This window comes from Macrosteles quadrilineatus, unplaced genomic scaffold, assembly GCF_028750875.1.
Source record: "Macrosteles quadrilineatus isolate MER2022 unplaced genomic scaffold, UCM_ALF_1.0 Scaffold_6__1_contigs__length_79288215, whole genome shotgun sequence".
Lineage (NCBI taxonomy): Eukaryota > Metazoa > Arthropoda > Insecta > Hemiptera > Cicadellidae > Macrosteles > Macrosteles quadrilineatus.
The window spans coordinates 43260143-43285307 of NW_026542599.1; the positions used below are offsets into that span (position 1 = coordinate 43260143).

General features: G+C 33.9%; 1 protein-coding gene across 1 annotated transcript in view; it reads left to right on the top strand.

Annotated features, from left to right (window-relative positions):
- Positions 1–6904: 6904 nt before the first annotated feature.
- The window catches only part of LOC128996195 (sodium/potassium/calcium exchanger Nckx30C-like), a 204626-nt gene continuing 186365 nt past the window's right edge, over positions 6905–25165 (top strand). Inside the window, exon 1 of the mRNA XM_054421334.1 lies at positions 6905–7607. Coding sequence (XP_054277309.1) covers positions 6912–7607 — 696 coding nt within the window. The 5' untranslated portion in view covers positions 6905–6911. The remainder of the gene's footprint in view (positions 7608–25165) is intronic.

Consider the following 25165-nt stretch of genomic DNA (forward strand, 5'->3'; position numbering starts at 1 on the left):
GATCTTAAAGATCGGACAAGAAACAGCTGAGTTATTATTTTTTTAAATAATTAATAATTTCTTTACTGGCTTTTAATTGTTATTGTTTATTCTTAAAAATCATCTGATCCTTTCTAAATTGTCACAACAATGTAAGACAGCTGGTTGGACAGATGATTTTGAGATGATGATCACATGATTATTTTGAGTTATTATTTTTTTAATAATTAATAATTTCTTTACTGGATTTTAATTGTTATTGTCTATTCTTTAAAATCATCTGATCCTTTCTAAATTGTTACAACAATGTAAGACAGCTGGTTTGCCCTAACAACAACATTTAGTTTTTTTACTAGATGGTAAATGTATTAAGTGTCCTGTTTTTACCTTAACTATTGAGATCTGTTTAAGGTTACGTAATGTACTCTGTATCAGATGATTTTAAAGAATAAACAATAACAATTAAAAGCCAGTAAAAGCCAGTGTCATTTGATTTGGCATAAAATTTCCTAAATTTTGTTATTCCTGTGTTTTTTTTTTGTAACTCTAGTGGTTTTCATGTAATTTGAGGTCAAAGATTTTAGATGGCCGCCATTTTGAAACGGCTATAGTCATCGAAATGAAATTTTGCATGTTTGTGTACCACGTTAAAATACACAAGTGTGTCAAATTTAAAGTTTGTACCTTGATTCAAACTCGAGTTATAAGGTTATTTATAAAAAACACATACAGACAGACAGATGGAAAACGAGGCTCCGGCGACCCATGTTTATAATTTAAAATATTCATGGATTAACCCAAGGAATAATCCTGTGAATTTTTTCGAGAGAGTTCACAAACACTCTGTATATAGGTAGATGATCCTGGCTAATGAAACAGCTGATCTTAGTCAGTAACAAAGCTACACAGATCATCTCACACCATCCTACACTCATCCTTCACTCATATTTGGGTTAACATAGCACCTAAGTGGCGTCTCCATCTCAATGATTGATAATTGAGACTTTGTTCGAGATTGTCTTGATAGGTAATTTCCAAACCGTCGGATTGGCCGTGATGTTCCAATACTTGTGAGGAATACTGATCACCAGATATTACCCCGTGTGACTTTTTTGGTCTTTCGTTAAGGATCTTGTCTAAGTCAGTAAAGTGAACACCAAAGAAGGACTCGGAGAAAGAATAAGAGTGTTTGCTGAAATAAACACAGGTTTATTTTACGTTGTGCTTTTTATGAACTGGATTTTGGACTTGGTTATTTGCGAGCAAATAATGGAAAACACGTTGAAGTTAGGTGAACTCCTTATCATGCACCAAAGCTTGAAATGATTTTCTAAACTTTGATTGGTATTTCATAACATTAAGTGGAAAGAAAGGTTTAGCCTAATGGTTGTTTGAAGTTTTAAAGTTTTTTATAAACACCCTGTACATAAACACGATAATCTCTACACTCTGGAGTAACAGCATTTTGCAAAGATTAATTGTTTTATGAGTAGTATCCATTATAGGCTTTTTACAATTTATTATTATTATATTTGTGTAACTAGTCTTTTACAAACATTAGATTTCTTTTACTTCTTTGTGACAGAGTGGTCTAGACTCTGATCTCGTCACTTTAAACGGTATCCTTTTGTTAGATAGTACTAAACATTTGATAGGATAGCCTACTGACAAATGACATTTGCGTCCAGAAACGACCACGCTTGGAATCGAACCAGCGACCTTCACATCTGAAGGCGAGCATAACCACTCGGCTACCCAGACAATATTGAGGCAGTCCACAAAGCACCATATATTTACCTGAAATTAAATCCATAGAAAAAAATCGCATATATCAGCAATTTTAGTTCACATAAAAATATCATAGACAAAAATAAGTTTACCCTATCGTTCAAGACTAACAATAAACTTGGATCTCTATTGAAAGAGCAACCAGAAACTAAATCAACCATCTACGATAATTCTGGAGTCTACAAAATAAATTGTAATGACTGCACGAAATACTATATTGGTTACCATGAATGAAAGTTGAAAGATGAGTATAAAATGGATGCCTAGTGTAGCTTTGTGTTTGTGGGTCAATATCACACGTGTCTTTTGCCAGGACCATTGAAATCCCAATGATCAAGGACAGCTTGCATTTTATTCCAGTCCTGTTTCAAACTATGTTTTTCGACTCAGGACGACCTGCTGATTACCAGGTGAGAGCTGTATTCACTCATATCATTACGTTATTTCATTACGATTATCAGATTACCACTCAGTTATTATACCTAGAGATCGGAATGAATATTATTAGTATTTTAAAACGTTTTATTCTTGAACTTCCAATCTTTTCCCCTTGTTCTATTCTATACGTTGTTAATTTTATAGGTTTGAAACAAAATGTTGCATTAACCTATGTTTTTGTAAGGGTATAAATACAGAAGCTAATTAATATAGGAAAATGTATTTTAATATTAAATCATTCACAGCCTTTGTAAATTAATTGATTGCAGTATTTTAAAACATTTATTTCTTGAACTTCCAATCTTTCTCCCATGTTCTATTCTATACATTGTTAATTTTATACTGGTAGGTTTGAAAGAATATGTTGCATTAACCTATATTTTTGTAAGGGTATAACCACAGAAGCGAATTAATATAGGATGTGTTTTAATATTAAATCGGTATGCGTTAGATTTACACCGAAGTTTACTATCGGAGTACCCGCAACACAAATAGTACTACATTTTCGTCATGACTTTCCTCTGTGGCACCAAAAAACCAGACCGTATTTGGGCTATTTGGAATTAATTTGATAAATTATAGAGAATTTATTTTGCTAAAGTTCTCTCGTGGTTTGAGAACTATCCCAGTCGTATCTTAGAAATCGTGACCCGTTAAATCATACTTAATGCGAAATCAAAACCGTTCTTACCAGAAGAGCAAATGAAACTATATGTTTTAATTTTTTTTAAAAGTTTCAACAATCTTAAATTAGTTAACCAGTGAAATTTTTACCCACTCTATATGTTATCGCATATCAATCCCAAGAATAATAACTACCCAGTGAAATTAGTTACCCAATCTTTTCTTTTTAAGACAATGATTTTTCCTTGCCGTTTTACGAAAGAACAACCTTTAATTTAAACATATTTATAATAACTTGCACAATGAGTACAACAACACCAGATTAAAACAATTTCGAAAACATTCAATGAGAGAAGTCACATTGCAGATCTTTGATTAAATCAAACTGTGTCGGGCGACAAAAACTTTTCTGCTTTGTCCCTTTAGGCTTAACACTTTGCCTCTCAGCTGATTTCGGGGTGATGCAAACTTTTAGAAATGGCTTCGGCGATTTAAGGAATTCTCAGATTTTATAACTGTGTAGTTTTTTACGCGGTAACATTTGGTGCAATGTTAGGCACTAAGATTTAATAAGAGAGAAAACTTTTGGATGTTTTGGTGACTTTATTAATTGATAAATCATGTATTTGATAAGGCAAATAAAATATTCGTACATGTTTGTTTTTGTATTTAAAAATAACAAAACTTTACAGATATAATTTAGTTTCATAAAAAATATATTAATGGGCCAGAATGTATCTTAAATACCTTTTTTTGTCAGCTCGTGTGCATCGCAGGAAAAATACACGCATACTGTTAGAAAGACATTTGCATGTAGATTTGCAGAATACCTTTATAAACTAAAAGGTTCAAAAATAAGCACAAAAAGTCAATTGAAAAATTTAAAAACTAACATGGGCCTTATAGGTTGTAATGCTGGTGACAAAATATAAACAGAAAATAAAAAAAAATTAAAAAAATTCCAATCACATGTTATTTTTACAGCGTTTGGTGAAATATGAGTATTATATAGACCTTATTATAATTGATGGTATATATACAGGGTGTTTCAGAAATCGTGTCTGATATTGTAGGGAATTATTCCTGGGTAAGAAAAATATCCAAATATCATATTTAAATTGTTCGGAAGTCCTTACTTACTCACACAGCCGCTATTTTGTTTTTTTCACTTATTAATTGTTTTCTAAAAAGTGGTAAAATATATGAAATTGAAACTTTGCACGAACATTTATGAAAACTAAAAAAAAAAAACTACAACAAAATTATGAAAATTTGTAAAATACATAACTTCATACTGTAGTTGTTTTTCTAAACCACTTTCAGCTAATCAATAAAAGGTTACAGTACCTGCAGACTGCCTAGTGGAGTTTGTTAATCCTGTAGGATTACGCGTGTTTCGGCAAATATATTACCATCTTCAGATCTTTAACTTGAAACTTAAAATATTGATTCTTCGACACATATGGTATTTAAATCGATCACATAACAAACGAACATTTAACATATGTAGTCATACTATTAAAACACCGAACAGGATACACGATGCAAGCACCTCTCGTGCCGATTCTCGACTGAACATTGTTTATTCAATGTAGTCAGTTTCTCCTTTTTTACTCTCAGTTTTACACTCACAATTAAAGTGTACTAAACTCATAAGCTGTCAATCGATTTGTAATTAAATTCCTTAAAAAAGTAATTCTTGTAAAATGTTTGTAAAATCTACCGTTTTTGAGTTATTTAAGAAAAGAAAAAATTAAATGGCTGCCATTTTTTAATAAATTTGATAAGTTATCATAATTTTGTTGTAGCTTTGTCTAGTTGTCATAAATGGTTGTGCAAAGTTTCAATTTCGTATATTTTACCACTTATTAGAAAACAATCAATAAGTGAAAAAAACCAAAATCGTGCCTGTGTGAGTAAGGACTTCCGGACGGTTTAAATTTTTCTTACCCAGGAATAATACCCTAAAATATCCGAGACGAATTCTGAAAAACATCCTGTATATAGAAACATGCTTGTCTATTATATTAATAGGCAAAACTGTTTCTTTAATAATTTTTTTGCTATTTCGCTTTCGGCTTACGATTATTTATAGTTATATTTCAAGTGCAAAGTTATAAAATGTGTACAGTATGAAATGCAGTGCAAACCCAGTTGGTGTGTGTGCATTAATAATTTTCGTGTTGTCGTATTTTCACCAGCTGTAAAGCAATCATCAGCTAAAATATAAAATCAAAATAATAACATAAACAAAGTATTTATTTCTCAGTGTTGGTGAGTCAGATTTTTCACTGGTTGTGTGTTGTGTGATATGTCCGATTATTATGTACTTACTTTTTTGTTAAGTGAAATAACGATCATTTTACTGAGTTATTTTATTATTAACTTGAGTAACTTTCAAGTATCATATTCTAAAATGCCTCTACGGCGAACATTAGGCCTAACTAACCGGATTGAAAGAAGGAACAGTAGCCATCTCTGAGAGTTAATCAACAAGATTTATTAGACCAATTTTGATAGATAGTTTTGAATGTGCGTTAAGAGAAGTGCCTCAGGAGTTTTGTGTCTCAAACATTGGACTTAGGAGCTTAGAATACAACCCATACTTCATAATATGTAAGTCTTTCATCTTCTCTTTCCCTTACTGTACTAAGTTGTAAGGTTTGTAGCTCGGGTAGACCAATTAATGGAAAATCACATGTAAAGTATGTTTGTCTGGATTCTGTAATCGAAACCACAAAAAGGGGTCAGAAATTTCCGGGACTCACTTTATTGGTTTACTTAAATCTTTTAGAATATTTTCTACAACAGTTCGTTATTAATTTAAACCTGCCTTTTTCCCTAACCTTAGCCCCTTAACATCGTACATTACGAATTGTATGTAGTCCTAGGTTGATATCCAAAACTTATTTACAAGGTTATTTTAAGATTTGTTGACACAATTATAGATCCATAGTATTTTCTTGACTAGTTTTTCACATCTTAAACAAATTAAATCACCACCATTGTAATTACGTTTCAGTATTCCTAAACCATCAACACGATTTCTCTTCATGCATTACTGTATGCATTATGTTGCGGCCGTGAGTTGTAAGTCACAATTCACTAACAAGGATATTTAAAACCTATTATTTATTCATAGTTTTCATTACTTTGAAAGACATTTAACACAGCGGACACTACTGATTAACATTTCAGTTTGTCAAATGAAATTTTCAGAATTAATATTTTATTGAAAACACTAGCCTACCTAACCTTCCTCTGACATTACCTAGTAGGGGAAGTCTTCCTTCGGAACTACTAACAGGACTTTGCTAATATTATTGAATTGTCAGTGTACAATATTCGTAATTTGTTCGCCACCAAGTTAGCCATTCATGCGGTTCTTTTGATGATTCATAGTTATACAGATTATCTTGAGTTGGAATCATTTATAAATAGGATTCTCAGCGATGACCGCTAATCGTCTCTTTTTGGGCCTACTAAACACGTTTCGAAATTATACGCTTGTCATTGCATGTACAACTTGATCGCCGGGTTAGTTACCGTACTTAAGTGATTTTGTCCACAAATTCTCGAATTAAATAATTACAATTTTTACTAAAAATAGCATCCACACCTGACTTGCAGTCTTTCTTGACCGATTCACGAAATTGTACACACTTGTCCGTCCGTATTTCAATGAATTACCGACTTTTAATTACTCATGTATTTTTTTCGTAACGAGTTTTTTTCTGTATTTATCAAGCTGACTTTAATTTCTCAACCTACTAAACTGAATGTTTTGAATTGCACATCCGTCCAGTCCATCCGTTATCAATCCCTTGTTATTAACGCACGCAATTTTTCTCGCGGTGCCGCGATGTGGAAAAGGTCAAATTAAATTTCCCGTTTAACGTGTATATTCTCTACAAATATTCACCACCTTTCTTGACCTACTCACAAAATCGTACACTCGTCCATCCGTAATTCATTGACCGTTATTCATTCAGGCAGTTTTTCGCTCGGTGCCGGGAGGTGGCAGGAGGCTGCGCACTAGCGGCGCCCGGCTATCGACCGACAGTGTGTCCACAGCCGTGGCTATGAGAAGACTCGTGGTGCTCGTCTTGCTGGCCCTCTGCAGACCTTCGCAGCAACATGACAACACCACCGAGCTCTACACCAACTCCTCTGACCACCACAAACCAGAAAAAGATCCGTTGTTCCCGGAGGATCTGTTCACCATGGAGCAACGACGGAACGGAGCCGTCGTGTTCCATATTATCGGGGTGATCTACATGTTCGTCGCACTAGCCGTGGTTTGTGACGAGTTCTTCGTCCCTTCCTTGGATGTAGTCATCGAGAAGCTCGACATCGCCGAGGATGTCGCCGGAGCCACATTCATGGCTGCGGGAGGCTCCGCCCCGGAACTGTTCACTTCGGTGATCGGTGTATTCGTCAGTTTCGACGACGTCGGTATCGGTACTATCGTCGGATCCGCGGTTTTCAACATCCTCTTTGTGATCGGCATGTGCGCTCTGTTTTCTCGTACGGTTCTCACACTCACGTGGTGGCCGCTTTTCCGTGATTGCGCCTTCTACTCGGCCTCGCTTATCATCCTGATCATTTTCTTCCGTGACAACAACATCTATTGGTACGAGGCTGCGGTGTTGTTCTCCATTTATCTGATGTACGTCAGCTTCATGAAGTGGAACCAGCAGGTGGAGCGGTTCGTGAAGAAACACCTGTATAAGAACAGGGTGACCAGAGTACGCAGCACGGACCAACTTATGCCATCGGTGAGTTTGGGGTATTAAATAAACAGCATCAAATTAAAAATACCTTTACTTGCAAGCTTTTCTCTAATACATTAGACCTTCAGCTATTTTGAACTAACCTAATACTATACCTAAACAGTATTATAATTTTCTTTTACAATTTATTCATATTAAATGGATATTACAGATTTTAGGCATTCAGGTAGCTCAATGTAGCTCAATGTCCAAAATAAGAGTACCCTTTCCTCCCAACCTCTAAGGAAATTCTCGCTAAGTAAAGCTCCCAACGCAGTGCCCTCACTTTTCGAGAATTTATTTATAGGTTCCTTAGAATTCCTTGATTAGAAGTTTCCACAAAGTTGAATAGAGTACTGTCTAGGAAGATCAACACTTTAAGCTGGTTAATGTTATATGTTTATACAATTTATTTGTATTTTTATGCCATTTTAGTTCGTCAAGGATTTTGTAAGAGAACGGTTCAAACTATAGCATGTCGGGGTTTTGTTAGGAAATATTAATAAATGGTGATCTCTAGAAACGTCCTCACTTGGAATCGATCCAGTGACCTTCACATTTTTTTCTAAGCACTTACCGGTACATTAAATATTTACATTAAAAAATAGTCTAGCTTCAATAAACGATACGGATACATAATCCATGGTCTTGACTTTTTTAAGAGAATACAGTAAACCGTTTTTGTGTTATATACAATCGCTATACATTATTAGTTAACGTTATTATTACTTAACATTATTAATTAACAGTTTAAACTCGCTCACGTTGAAAACGCACGTTATGAAAAATGAAGTTCAAGGTCAAATGGGTGAAATCTCTCATAAGTTATGTGAAATCCCTACTGTTTTTACACGTCTATTTTACCTAAAATACTGCTTTCCATATTCATATAGCTATTTGCAATGAGATAAACTGATAGATTTTTACAGAATCTATCAAGTCAGTAGCTTAGTTTCCTACTTCATTTATAATTGTTATAGGACACACATTAATTTTAGGTTTATATGTTATTATATGAATGAATCAATTTTCCTAAAACGTGAATTGTAGCTTTACCCCCTAATCACCCACAATATTAATATTTAATTAATTTAATTATAAATCAAAATTTTCTACACAGATTTTGGATCGTATTAGATAAAAAATCTTAACACAACAATCTCTCACTTCCCTTATCCGACCCAAATAATTTTGTCAGACCTTTTATAATATAACTAAGTGTTTGATACAATGCAGTTGTGCAATGTCAATGGTATATTTGGTACACATAAATAGAATGTCTATTTGCAGTATCCAATGTTAATTATATATATATTTGGTTCGCATAAATAGAATGACTATTTGCAGTATACAAAGTCAATGACGCATGGTTCACTTAAATGAAATGTCTATTTACAGGTTATAAAGTCAATTGTACAATTGGTTCACGTAAATGAATTGTCTACTTGCAGTGTCCTAAATCTATGGCATACCTGCTTCAAATAAATGAGAAATCCACTTGCAGTATCCAAAGTCAATGGTAGGCTTACTTCAGGTTCACTTAAATAGAACGTCAATTTGCAGTATTCAACGTCAGTGATACGTTGGGTTCACGTAAACGAAACTAATTGTTTACTTGCAGTATCCAAACCCAATGGTAAATTTGGTTCACGTAAGTGAATTATTTACTTTTAGTATCCAAACGCAATGGTACATTTGGTTCATGTAAATGAATTGTCTACTTGCAGTATCCTAGGTCAATGGTCCATTTGATTCACATAAATAATGGAGTGCCTATTTGCAGTACCCATTCAAAGTCTGCATTGATGTAACGTCTAGTTCACTTAAATAGAGTTGCAGTGTCCAGACTCCAATGGTAGTACTATATTTGGTTCACATAAATGGAATGGCTATTTAAAGTATTTAAAAGCAATTGTGCATCAGCCTAATTCCGGCGACCCTAATTATTAGTTATTAATTTTGTAGTAAATTATGCTCGATGATATTAACCCGATCGTTCTTCCCCTTTTCTATGTACGGTATTTGTAATGTGCTATTTTAGATGATTCGTTGACTAACATATGTTGCGACTCTTGTTTAAATTTTTATTTTTATCTCGCAAATAATGTCATGGTGACCAATCAACCCATAAGACCCATGTTAAATTTCTAAAAGTCTAAATTCACGTAGGGAAAAGCCCTGACATCCAATTCGTTACCATTTCAGATACATACCTTCCCATGGTTAGTTGCTATGAATTTGCTAAATTGCGTGTAGATCGCTTCAGCCGTTCAAGAGGAGTATTTGTAAAACAAAAGCAGGAGTGTAGTACACTATAAGAGCTTCGCTCGCTTCGCTAAATTAAATCACCAATTTAAAAAGAATGGAGACAACTAAACGTTGGTTCATGTTCTTGGTTAAATTAGTAAGTAAAAAAATACAATTTACTTATTCTATGCAATACACTGTTCAATTGATCGGAAAAACTACTTAGGCCTATGAAATGAAAATGCCTTCATCCTTCATCACTTAACTTCTCTTTCATTACAAATTAGCCACTGTATGTTTGCCGAGTATACATTATACATAAGATACGTTAATTATACTGTCACATGATATACCGATATACCTATGTATCTCGGCATATATTATAACCATAGACTAGCTGTATCCCATTACAGGTTTATCATCCTTGAGAATGATTTTAAGGTCTGCTATGTATACATGTGTGTATATGCGATTTTTACTGTTAAATGTTCCGTGGTTGTATTAATTTAAAAACAATTACTACCAAATAAAATGATGGATGTAAACCACTGCATGTCCTTAGGGGTTTAACACAAAAGTAAGATGCACACAGATTTGCATTTTGTTTAGTTGCCTTAGAAAATATATTTCCTTTTTAATCTGTTTGAAAATATAATATACAAGTAGTAATGTGTTTTATGGCAAAATTTTATTTTTTTAGGTATGCAATAACCATCACCTGCATACATAGGGTACGACCCATTGTGGTGGTAATACAAATTGAGAATGAATTTTAGAGACATCACTTTTTAGATTTTAATGCCACAAACCCCACCTCAGGTTTATCGGAGTTACAAGTAAGAAAAATTATAACATAAAATTACCATTACAACATAACTAACAAAATACGGCAGTACAAACAATGTTCTTAATTAATAACATTTGAGATCTTTTTATGGATAAATGATTAATTTTAGTGTATTAGATGTCAGCATCTACCTTACCTGTACAGTTTTACAAATCATACTTTAAAATCCAATACAGTAGACAAATACAGACTTTTTGAAAACGACTTGTAGGAGTGATGATAAGGCATATCACCAAGGTCAGTTTAATTGATAAGTTATATCCGGAGAAACACACAGAAACACAAATTTATGAATGGTTGTATAAATGTAACTAGGAATTTTCAATTCATAGAGCCCCTTCTGAAATCTATATTGTTTAAATAGATTACTTTATTACACTTCATCAAAAACTAAGGTTTCATGGGATTAAAAATCAACAATTGTATTTAGTATTTTCCAATAGGCACCTAGGATTCCAATTACCATTAAAATCACGAGGATGATGATGTTTTCTAAAATTATTTGTCATCACAAAATATTTTCTTCTACAAGCTTCCTTTTCTGCTTCAAACAACCTCCAGAGGCGCTAGTGTCTAAAATTCAATTTTATACCTTATCTTTATACATATTTGGTTGCTGACCAGGTTAATGGATCATAATGGTTGCTATAAGTCACTACCTTAGTTCGGCTCCGTAAATAAGTTCGTGTATTCGACAGAATTTAATAATTTAGATCAGTGCAATCTGTCGGTGGCTTAACTACAACGATTTTGTCAAAGAATTAACCCAATACTAGTACCCTCTGGTGAGATGATCCTGAACATATATTTTCTTGGCTTCATATTTGTACATTACATGGAATGTCTCTGTGTATAGTCAATGGTTGTACGCATCACAGTCTTGGTATTTTACTGAACGTAGCACCAGATGTTTTCCAAGGCTAGTCAATCAATCTTCAGTAAATGGGTGAGTGTCTCTAATAGATTACACCCCGTTTAGCTTCTCGGTCGTCCGTCTCAAGCCCGTCACGTGACTAGCTTAGTACGTCACTATTACCTGATTAGGAAATGAATCTGGCGACCAAGCTTAATACAGAGAAGTATTTATCAACAGACAAATAGTTTTTCTGTGTAAGGATACTTGCTATTTTTGAATATATTTTTTGTCAGAGCGAAATATGTAGTCACTAAATGATGACTTACAATAGATAATTTCCATTGTATGAATATGACGTTGTATGAATTCATTTTAATAAATTATTACCAGTCAAAAAACATTCAAATTCTATTAAACTTTAAACAAACGAGATTCCTTCGAAGAAAATTACTCTATTTCAATTAAGTAAGCTCACTTAGATGGCTCCCTATTTAAAACTATTGAAAGATTACAATATTATCAACTTGAATATGACTGTAATTGACAGAAACCCTATCCTATACCCCCGCCGCAGCAAACCTGCAGATTAAGTGAATTTCCATTTACCTGTATTGGATTTAGAATAAAATCTATTTAAATAACATTAAATTACATTAGGTTGTACATTAGGTTATAGGTTAGGTTACCTATGTTTGCTGCTACTGGGAGGGTAACAAAATGTGTTTTTTAGTAAATTATGAATACTTCTGTATAAAATAAATAAATTTACTAATATTGATAAAAATATATCCATACACAAGCAAATACAACGGTTTAGTTATTATCCATAAGAATAATATGAGAATTTTAAATGTAAAATGTATTCATGTTTCTCCGTAACCAAAAACCGCACTAAACACTCCAATATACTAAATTATTTGTTTTTTAAGCTCTTTTATTGTTGTAAAGAGAAATTGGGAAATTTTATGTTTTGAGGGCCAGAAATGAGAAAAACCAAATTTTACCCGATAAAACCCCCCATAACACCCCATTCCCATAGTCCGATCATGCTGATTTGCGAACTCCTTCAAGTTTGTCCCGCCCTAAACCTTTAAGCTAAATATCAAAATCGTACAAAAATTACTCAAGTTATCGCGTTCTCTGAGTTATGTCTCAGAGAAATAAGGTGATGTGAGTTTTACAATCAATGAGTAGTATACCTATTTTTGCAGAAGCTTTTAATGCACTCCAATCTGTCCCGAGCTCACACCCCGTTGCGAAGCAAATATAAAGCAACTAGTAATCACTATTAGTATTAATTAAAATTAAAATTGTATTAGTATTATTAAAATTGCTATCGGTAAAAAAATACAGTAAGACATCAGCAATACACTTTTACACAATGGAACTGACTAAAGTTGAAAAAATATTTTTCAACATAGACCAGGTTTTAGAAACAACGCCATAGTAGGTCGGATTGGGGTAGTTTGTTCATAGTTGACCGATTATAATAGAAATGCAAACAGATGATACATGCAGAGTGGGAATAGTAACGGCGAGACTGTCCACCAACTAACATATGGATACCATTGCAGCACTAGCGGGACTTTATGATAACACTCATTCTACACAGTTTCAAAACTATTTTCTGATGTTATACTATATGTATTGTAGTCTCTATAAAGTTTGATGAAAGTTCTTTGTTGGTGTTGTTAATTTTAAGTTTTTAAGGGTAGATGAAGTTTTTTTTACGTTATAGTTAGGTAGAAGGGTAGTTATTATGCTAGTTTGATAAAATAAATAGGTACTATAAACTTTCAACGGTTGATTTGTTAAGTAAAAAATATTTAAAAAAATTTAGTATCTTTAGTGTATTCAAATACTTCAAAAACAATCCAGCCGTAGAGTTGCTTGGTTTTCTCAGTTTTGCTTTTGTATTTCCATTTTCAGCATGTGTGAATGTTAACGTACCGTACTAGGTTACCAGGTTACGGCCAAGGACGATATGGGATTCAAGACCATAAAACAGTTTTATCATAATCACAACGGAAATTGTCTGGAATAATTTCTGTAATTAAAGAATCGTCTTCTCCTTAAAATAAATTTGTTTGTTCGATCCGCAAAGTTTATCTGTGAGGTTAGTTTATCTTTCATTTTGCTAATCCAAACGATAAAACCCAACCATAGAATATCCGTTATGGTCGTAGGTGACGTCGTGGTGTAAACGTTATGTTTGAAGGCTACGGTAGAACTAGCTTGAACTATACTGCTATCGATCCAACAAAACGTCGGAGTGTTGGACAAACTTTCATTGTAACGATAGGAACCACCAATGTATTGATTAGGAATATGCTACATTCTGATACAAATGTTAATTTTGGGCATTTCTATTTCCAAATGACTGTTCACACGGATATAATTAAACGTGTTTAACACCTTTTCGATATATCTACACTTCCATTGATCAGGTTTAAAAGACGGTAAATATTATAAAAGATTTCACAATCGGAGAACCAATAGTTTGTTTATGTGATGACTGGCATGACTAGGGCCTACTCAAAATTGATCACCATTGTGACTTTTGGTATTACTTAAATAGCCCAGTCAAATAAAAAAAATTGCCATTAGGGTGAAAAAAATCCCGGAGAGTTGGAAGTTTGATTAAACGTTCCTTTTTTTCATTGGATTGAATAAAATAAAAAGTCCTGATGGGTGGGGGTCGAGCTTGACTAAGGGAAGGGCTCTGAATGTGTCTTTTTTAGTTTTTCGCTTATATATCGGAATCTGTAAGTCATATTGAAAAGTTGTAGCTGACAAAATTCCCTGCAAAAATGACTGTATGCATTTTTTCGTAGGACTTAACCGTTTAAAGCTAAAGGTTAAAGAAAATAACAGTATAATAAAATCGTGTTTTATTTGCATTTCTGTTCTTAAAGTTAATATTACCAAACATAATTTTAATGATTACAAACATAGGTCATATCGTTTAAACTATGAGATCCAGGGTTTCTTCAGTATCATCCACATTCAAGGAATCGTCGTCTACCAGAGGGCCTTTGGTGCACGCTCCCTCACAGTTCCACACATTGTTGAGCAGTGGATCCTCGCTTTACGGCACCCACAACGTGTTCCACAACCTTTATTTGTACAACTGCAAAAGATTATTGTGAGGATAGCGGCCGGAGTATAAGGATCTAGGGTAGTAAGGGGTTGTAGTTGTCCTTCGGTGCCCGTTCTCCAACCCCAATCAGTTAGTGGTAGTTTATCTCCCAGCCATTCTTGCACTTGCAAATATATTCTATACGAATGCTGCTGGACAGAGCCTTCCGTTGGTGGCAGAGACGGGAGGTCTGCCTTCAGCCTAGTGGTGGATTTGATGAATGCGATGTATCGGTGTCTGCCCAGATATTTTGCTCGGGATTTGAACATCAATAGGATCATCCACTCGCCGGCTATCGAGACTTCCTTTTGGGCCGAAGTTGGTAAAATACGTTGCTGATGGTATCGAGACTATTTTCAAAATTAATGACTTGCCTTTTCTGTAAAAGGACGAGAAGGTATCACACCTTGTGAACTAAACCCGTGAATGAAGAATATGCTTCTGGCAAATGCAAAGTTTCATTCAATTCATCGTCACATTTCTGTAATCCAACGTAGGAATAACTTTAAATTTAGGCTACATTTTTTCTGGTTCGAAGAAGATAATTTCTTACTCATGTGAAGCTAATGCAATCAGCAAGACCAGCAAATTTATATCCTCTAAAGGAGTAAGAGTAAGAGTAAGTAAGTAAAAACGATAGCAACATGACCACTGAATGCTGCTTTTTTCACTGCACCACGCACAACTGTAGTATCAGCATCATCCTCAGAACGTCTGACTTCTATACCCTCAGAGATCATTTTCTGAGAAAGCATATTGATGAACCTGGTTTTATTTTTGTTATTACAAAGAACGTTTTCTTGCTGTACTGTCACTGTAATTTCTTCAGTGAAATCAATGTCGACTGATACGGTCTTGGTGGTGGCTCCTGTTTGGCCTGTTTTGTTCTTTTGACAGTATCTCAGGAACCATCAAACACAACAGTGCAGAATTCACCATAGTTTTTCTTTATGTACGTCATATATAGGTTGATTACAACTGAGAAAGTTAGGACTAAGATCCACTTAACACGATGTAACAAAAAGCCACCATCAATAACATAAATTTAGAGCTTAAGGTCTGGAGTTAACTAATGAACATGGAAAAATCATATAAAGAAGACTTATGTCTTTCTCATACATCTTTCATCAATTTTATCAATTAATTATCAATTGTCAATTCATCAAACAGAGCTATAAGGGGAAAGGCGCAGCTCGTAGCACAGAAGGTCCTCTAGATCCTCGTCGTTTTTCTTTCAAATTGCAACTCGTTGAAATTGCACTACGTTATTAATTTTGCTAGTGCTGCTCATTGAGGCCAATGATATGACTTTGTCTTTTCGAGCCTGTTTCATCTTCCATGCAAAAAAAAAACATCATTTTAATTTACTGTTATTTTCTTTAACCTTTAGCTTTTAATGGTTCAGTCCTACAAAAAAATGCACACAGTCATTTTTGTAGGGAATTTTGTCAGCTACAACTTTTGTATTTAACACTTTTCAATATGACTTACAGACTCCGATATATAAGCGAAACACTATAAAAAGTTACATTCAGAGCCCTTCCCTTAGTCAAGCTCGACTCCCAACCATCAGGACTTTTTATTTTCTTCAATCTAATAAACAAAATGAACGTTTTAAAAAATTCCAACTCTCCAGGAATTATTTCACCCGATTAGTCTAATTTAACTGCCCGGGCTAAAATAACATTAATGCACTTTATCTAGATTTTAAATAAAAACTTAATTTATAATTTTATTCTTAGTTTCTGTACTGGGTGGTTATTATTTTTTTTTTTACTTCAACAAAAAGGATTTGGATTTTAAATCCAATTTATTTCTTTATTGGGATAATAAATATTTATTTTTTAGGCTGACATTTTTTTTTGTCCTTAGGACGCTAGGCACGAGCCTGGGATTGTTTTTCACATTACTTCAGGCTAGACCTAGGGGTTGCGGCATTATCACTTAGATAAAATCCATTGGTGACTTGGCGGGGATCGAACCCGGGACCTCAGGGACTGAAATCCCGCGCTCTAACCACTACACCAGCTCGCTCCCAACTTTATTCTTTAACTCTTATTTAATTGTTTTGTTCCTTAAAACTACAAACGAATTTGTATAAAATTACGTAAACTCACGCAAGAACATAGAACCGATCACAAACACTCACTGCTCTAACAATATTATACTCCCTTATACCTTTTCGCTGGTTTATAGAACAAACAAATAACACCACCAATAAGGTTGCACCCAATGAGTGCAAACTTAATCTGGTTTATAACTTAACTTGTATACGATTAAGTCTAACTACATGAAAAAGTCCTTAATAATCCTGTTATAGCTAACTGGTTTACAAATTGAAAAAAAAGAAAAAAAAAACAGGCCTTCTTTAGTCTTGGATGGATCAAAACACACAAGTTTAAATGAGGTAACATTGATTTTACATCATCATGGAGTTTCGAGTTAACCTGAAGACTTTGCTCCCCCAGATTACAAGATCACAAACATACGTCTTTGATATAATAATAACAATCTACTAACATGTAATCAGTATTGCACGTGGGCCGGAACATTTGGTGGTCCTTGGCTTAGACGGCTCATTGACCTTTCGGTTCAACCTGCTCAAAGATTAGCTGGGAAGACGTCGCTGTGACATCGTTAAAGCAGCTAATTAAAGCAGTACTAATTAATGGTTCTAATAATTACGAATTAGTTTCAAATCGTCGTTAAAAACGATAGGAACGTATTAAAAGTGAGGATTTGAGGTGTAACCCTTTATATTACACTTGGAGTACCTCAGGGAACTGTTTTGGGAACACTGTTTTTTTTTTGCGCTAATGTTTCAATAAGTTGTGATGAATATAACTGCAGTCTGTACATTGCGTAGAATCGTAAAGTTTTTGGTTATTTTACGTTCCATAGCCTAAGGATGCCGAAACGAGTCTTATCCCAATTTCTGCCTTTCTGTCTGTCTGTCTGCCATTGTGCATGTGACCTCAAAATTCCAGTTTACGTGACCTATTGCGAAGAAAATACGGTACCAATCAAGATTCAAACCTTTTTGCTGTATACACTGGATTGGTGAGAATGGCTTTTTAAAACATGGCCTAACTATTGTGAAAATAAAGTACCACAGTCTCAAAACCCCAACTTTGTGTAATTTTATATTTTATGGAGCTTTCTCAAATGTTTTTCCACTAAGCCAAGGAAACCATCTCGAGAGTACACATACGGATGCCCTTTAAAATGTACCTCTACACTTAGTTCTTGTAATATATTATCATACCCCTTGTTTTGGTTTATTCTATCCACTTTCAGACCTTTGAGGGCTATGTGAACATGAAATGCAAAACTGATAGCATGAAAGAGGCTACCATAATATTTAAAAACATTCGTCCCTAACAATAAACATAAGGTATGCAGGGACATGTTACTGTCAGCTGATTTGCTACTGGAGACTATGCAGACAGGACAATTACGTCATTCATTAAACAATGACAATTGAACCGCGTCTGGGTGCTTGACACGGGCTGATCATTGACTACTTCCTTTGTCAAACATACTCTGGTGATCCTCATTGTGGTGGCGAATGGGATTGTGGGAAATGCTGCAAATCCGTTATACACTAACTTTGGAGTAATCTGGTTGTTTTGATTGGTTTTAGATGATTTGATTTTTATTTGTACTGGAGGTATTGCTTATGTGTTTACATGTCGTTTTCCTAGATAGGTTTCAAGTTGGCTGGCCGGTAAGAAAGTTTGATTAAAAGTATGCATTTGATTTTTTTAAACGAGAGAAACTATTTTTATTATGTTTATACTAAAAGCCCTACTTTAGTAGTAAAATATAAAAGGTAATACAATCTATATATCTAATTCCGTAAGCCCAAAATTGTACAATGAAATTGTGAGCGAACGGGAGGCCGTAGAAAGCTGGGAGAGGTCTCATTTTAAAGGTCTGGTCATGAAGTTTTGGGGAAAATTATTCATTTTTCTTAATTATGCACCAAAAGGTCGTTACGTAATAAAATAATTAACATTTAAATAACATGGGAATCCAGGTCATGTCTGCTTTGGTTACTTAAAACATGTGGTTTATTTAATTTAAAGCATATGGTAATATGTACTGTAATATGTATACTATTATAAAGCTGAAATATAGACTTTTTCCAGGGTCTGGATTAGTTAATGGAATAAGATTAGTTGTGTTAGGTATGTCTGAAAAAAAGTGTAAAGTTAGAAGTAATTACTGGAGTAGACAAAGGGAACATATTTTTCATGCCAAAAATAAAACTAACATCTAAAGATCCTAATATGCCGTTTAAGTTTAGGAATTCAATTCCTATTGCGATTAGCTTTCGATATTACTATAAATAAAGCGCAAGGCAAAACCTTCAAAAAGTTGGCATTTATTTGAAAAAAACCCGTGTTTACCCATGGTCAACTTTATGTAGCTTTTAGCCGGTTAAAGTTGCCAGACGATGTTAAAATAGTACTAGAACAAAATAAAGACCAAGGATTCGATTAAAATGGATACTATATACTGTTGTTTTCAGAGATTTTGTTATAATTAGCATTATACAATTTGGAGGATGACATTATCTCTATGTGTTTTATTTAAGTGAATTTGTCTATATTCAAAGGAATTGATAAATATTTAATTAATAGTCATGTAGATTATTATTGAAAATCTTCCTTAGATGTATATCATGATTAGAAAGTTTGTATTATAAACACACTACATGAACAGTCCTTTGGAATCTATATTTTAAACAGAACAGACATCAAAAAATTGCATTATGCAGGTATGTAATAACTTTTATACATATTATAATATACAAAAATGTTAAACGATAATTCAAGGTAGGGTAACCCATGAGACTAATAATTTGTACAAAATATTTACTAGAATATATATATAGGGGCTATTGCCCCTACAAGCCACTAGTAGTGTTTAAATAGACAACCGAACAAAATGATCTTTTAACAATTTTGTTAATATAGATTTTGTAAAATTTAAAATACTTCACGTGCATTTTCTGGAGATTATAGTAAAAATTGAAATATAAAGAATATATAGCCAAAATTGTATTTATTAAAGTTTCTATTCGAAGTGTGCAAAGTAGTTAAAATGTTGAGAAATCAGCGATACAATACATGCAACAAGCAATGGAATACAGCATAAATTGTCTAAAAAAAATTGTTATCGTTGTCATGCATTTGCTATAGCAGGAGTAGTACATGAGATATTCTGTATATATATTGGTCGATTTAAAAATTTGCTGTATCAAATATCGATAAAGAAAACTTTGCCGTACCACCGGTCTTGGTAGGAGGCCAAGTACTCTTCAGAGTCTTGGTATATCTTCGCCACTTTTGTTATAAAACTAATTCTTTGCCTCGCTCTTTGTCCAGCTCCCGACAAAGTAAACAATAATGCTTTTTAAGAATCGAAAATTCTTACGTAATCAGTGACTGTTACTGAAATATTTGTCACACAAGTAATATGAACTTTCATGTGTAACTGTACCAAAAGTGAACCGGCCGACATATCAAACAGTGTTAGATCAATAACCACCCAAAGTGCTGTTTAAAAACATTAATTTTTAAATAGGCCACTTTTAAATATATCGACTAAATAAAATAGTTCTATACCTAAAAATAAACTGATACTTCAAAAGTGTCCTCCACTTTTGTTAAAATATTCTGATGTACTTTAAACTTTCTGCATAGCAAATAAAGAACACTTTTATAAATCCACGAGATTTTAAAAGCATATTTTTGGACAAGAGCTTAACTATTTAATAGTTTTATGAAAAAAGTCATCTTAGTACTTAGGGAAAAACGTTTTAACTAAATAATGTAAAATTAATAATTGTATATGTAGAAAAAAGTTTAATAGGCTAATATAAAATTTATGATAATTTTATATTATTGAATGTAAGTATAAAGTATAAACATAAAAAAGATTACTTAACCTTAATCTTTTTCCACAGGACAAAATTATCTTAGTACAGCTTTTAGCATTTACCAAACAAAATTAAACTTTTACCTAAACCATAGATTAAACATCCTAATCCAAACAAATTTTTATCAAACGTATTAGAAAAGGACATTAGGCATTCGTAAGACGTAATCAATACATTATCAATATCTACCCAATACATTTATAGTACAAGCAATACAATATACATAAATACTTTTATCAACTCAATAAATAATGAACATACAATTAATATCTTACATATACGAATTTTAATGTAAGGCAGTCGATTAGGTAACAAATCACCAACGCAATAGAAACATCTCCTCATAGGAACATAATTCCAAACTATTCAATGTCAAAACGAAATTTCACTGAAAATTTCAATGTCCATACACATTTCACATTTACCTTATTTACCTCGAATGTACGGTAGTGGTTTATAGGGAAGAGAGGGACCACAAAGACAGCAAGGTATGTAAGGGTGTCAGTTTTTACCACGCAAGTCCGACCCTTGGAAGGGTAATTCTAAACAAAAGCGTAATATCGACTGAAGCTAAGGGCCACTTTTTGTCGGCCGCGACCTCCCTGAAATAACGCCGGTAGAAAACTTTGTGTGAAGTCAAAGTTAGTGAAGAGGTTTTCATGTTTAAGAGATTTTCAATAAAATTTAATAACAATAGCTAGATTTTAAGATAAAGAATTGTCTAGTCAAAAGTTTGTAGTTTTGTGTAGTTTAAATTTTTTAATTGAGTAAAAGATAATTGTTGGTTTTTGTTAAATCTTCAATTCCTAGTTTACCAAATATATGAGGCAATTAGTTTTTTTTTATCCATGCCATAGGATGTTTTTAAAAGAAGCTAAAACTTTCTGAGGGAAAACTGTCCCAACTCATACGGTGTTTCTGGATTTTTTAGTGGACGAAAACATAAACTCTGATGGTAACGCTGACATTATTATTATTATTATATTACCAGTTAAGATGGGTACGCCACATAGGAGCGTACTTACACCCAAATATGAGTGAAGATGAGTATAGAATTAAGTGAACAATGTCTTGTTTCCGTACTGAATAATACCAACTGTTTCATTAGCAAGGACCAGTCAATATATCAAAAACCCAATGATCAAGGACAACTGGGTTCTGTTTTGAACCATCAAAAAGCTAACCTTGCTCAGGATTGATGCGGCGACATTCTTATTACTAGACTATCAGTAAACCCGCTCTTCGTACGGGGTTTGCGTATAAGTATAAAATGCTTATTGCAGTTATAATCGTGCTTTGCGTTTGCAATTGGAGAGGACCGGTTTGAGAAAACTTTTTTTTTAATTTACAATATTCTATTGTATGACATATCTACCGTAGCCATAATGTTCTAACACTGGACCTAAACAATAAAAAAGTAAATTCTCGAATAGGCGCACAATATCAAAACAGTATTTATAAATTATAAACATAAACTTAACCATATACAAATCCTACTTTAACATTTCTCATTGTGCATCATAGAATTTTGTTGCGGCTTGGTTCAAATTAGCTATGTCGTCAGAAATGAAAAAAATAATAGTGCTGGCACCCTTTTGGTGAAACTTATAACTTTTAATAAATATTGAATGTCATAGAACAACTTGTGTCATTGAAACGGCTGACAAAATTCTTTAATAAAACTTTATTGAAACTAGTAAAATCAGTGAAGAATTGAGGCTTAAAGTATTAACCAATTTCATTCCTACAACAATTTATTAGAAGATTTTATTAAAATATACATCAATCTTTTTTCATGGAACAAATACTTAGACCTGAAAGATTTAATGCCAATCCTAATGAATTCAATGCAAGTCAAGGTTGGAAACACTGGTTTCACACTTTTGAAAACTTTATTGAAACTAGTAAAATCAGTGAAGAATTGAGGCTTAAAGTATTAACCAATTTCAATGAATACTTATTAGGTTAACATGGGAAACTCCAGAGCCACTGGGGCATGACCGAAAGGATTTTTGAGATAAGAATATGTCTATGTTAATCAGGAATGTGAGCTATAATCATACCAAATTTCAGCCCAATTTGACCAGCAGTTAAAGATAAGTAGTTACATAGATTGAACTTTAAACAAACACACAAACTTTCAAACTTATAAGATTCTAATACAAGTAGAAAGATAACAGTGCATGTCAATAGTTTTTAATATCAAGATATAATAGGGTGGATTTAAATAGACCATGAACCATACCTCATTTAACATAGTGCCATTTTCGTAATTTTCAATTTTATAACCTTATTTTTTATGAGAAGAGAAGCGGGACTTCTGCACAATACAGATACTTGACAATTGCTCGATTTCGAGAACTCATAGAAAATAAAGACTGTTATTAATATTAGTTGTAAAATAACTCCTGCATAATACCGGTGCTTGACAATTGCTCAACTTTAAGCAAAATGTACACTAGTTAGTGAAGAGTCTAGTGGGCGACTTACCTTTAGTAATTAGTGTTACTTACTTTAAGTGTTTATTTGTTTTTAGGCAACCATATATCACTTATACAGTAAACGAAAAATATACTTCTTCACAAGAACCAAAATTTAGAGGATTTTCAACCCTCAAATTCACTTTCTAGTAAAAAAATAGTGTCTTTAAGCAACATAAAACAATGAAACTTGTCATTAGGTGATTGTACTTTCGTAAAAAGATCAATCTTCACTAAAATCTAAGTATTTCAGTTAATTACACACAATTATGTTAAAGAGTTCTATCTCTCCCCTGATCTTTCAAGTGCGATTTTATTCGTGGTTTAGACTTTTGTTTACTTCTTTGTTTGTGTAGTAGGTAAAAGTTTTTAAACACCATTGTCACCTCTAGAATTGATGAGGTCTTGCAAGTCTAAAATACTGTTGTAAGTGGTTTCATCCCTTCCAACACTCGTCGTAGAGAGGGTTCTTCTTATCTGCAAATTATCATCTTCTTCACACGCATAACTGCGGCTACTTCCAAAACTGCTTGGTTCAAATGAGTACCCAGTCGAGCAAGCCGAGGGAGGTGTCCTTGAATTATCCATTCCAGCAACTTTTGCTTCCAGTTCCTCCAATCTTTTGGCCAAGAAATTGATTAGCTTTAGTTGAGATTCTTCAGACATACCATTTCCTCCGCTTTGACTCTGCAGAACTGCATTTATCTGAGATATTTGATTTTCCACTTGCTGAAGCCTTTGTTGCAATTGCCCCTCCAATGAGGTATTTGGAGATCTTGATGGGGCTGTAGAAATATGAGGAGGTGGACAGATCATGCCTCTAGGTTGAGTTTGCTGTCCAATAGGCAAACTCCTAGAAGCCATTTGAGATGGAACTCTTAAACACGGGTTGGTCATGGATTGCGAAACTCTGTGAGATGGAATGTAATTGCTATTCTGCATCCCTATCTGCTGAGGACTCTGGGGGTAGTTTATGCTACTCATATTCAAAGGAGAAGACAAGTTTAGATGAACTGGAGTGGATACACCCGGTTCTGTAAAACTCGAAGCAGCCAAAGGACGGAATGATTGATTCATACTTGCTTGTTGGTTTGCTGTAGGATCTAGCCGACCAAACACTACCTCTTCTACTGTCTTGTTGGGGTCTATGCTGCCGCGATTGTGTCTTGTGACTATTGGCTCACTTCTAGACCTCGTGTGATTCATGCTGTGAATTTTCCGTGTGTTATATGTGACATTTTTGTGTTCGTGTAACCCTGACAACGTTAATTAAATTAATATTAGTTAAATTAAATTAAATTAGTAAACAAGGTTGACATGATTAGCTTGAGCAGCTTGAATCTACTTTATTATAAAATTTGCAATGCGACTGACCAAAAAAACGTTACTTTAAACATTGTTAGCAACTACTGATTATTTTACGCACTGTAGGATTTGAAAATGGATTATTATCCTTAATTTAAATGGACACTTAAATACTTTAATCTGAAATGGCAACCTTACAAATGTAGGTAAGCCAAGAATGAATGTAGATGAGTTTGGGGCGCGATCTTGTAGTCTTGTTGACATGTTTCTTAAGCCCCGTGTACACGTAGCTAGTTTACTAGCAGCTAGTATTCGTAGCTAGCACTAGCTGGGCACACTAGCGCGAAAATTCCCATCTACACGTGGCTAGTTATTAGCGCTTATTATTAGCGCTAGTCATGTAGAAGTGAAGTGTTCATTGGTCGCAATAGTCATTTCAGTTTAGCACAAAATGTCTTCTGTTCCCTTTAAAATTTAAGAATTGGTGTACAAGAGTTGTGTTAACATGAACTTAATCTGTGGGTTCAGGGCCGTCCCTAGGGTTTGCGGCGCCCGGGACAAATGTGGTCGTGGTGCCCCCCCCCCCCCCCCCCGGCCCCCCCAGTAATAGTCGCATTCGCATATTTTAATACTACGTTAATACGGGATGGACAGGATTGAATTTGTAGTTCGGGGCGGGATTTTTTCCTGTGCATAAACGACAGTCTTGAGTATTGCAGTTACCAAAAAAGACAAACAAAATT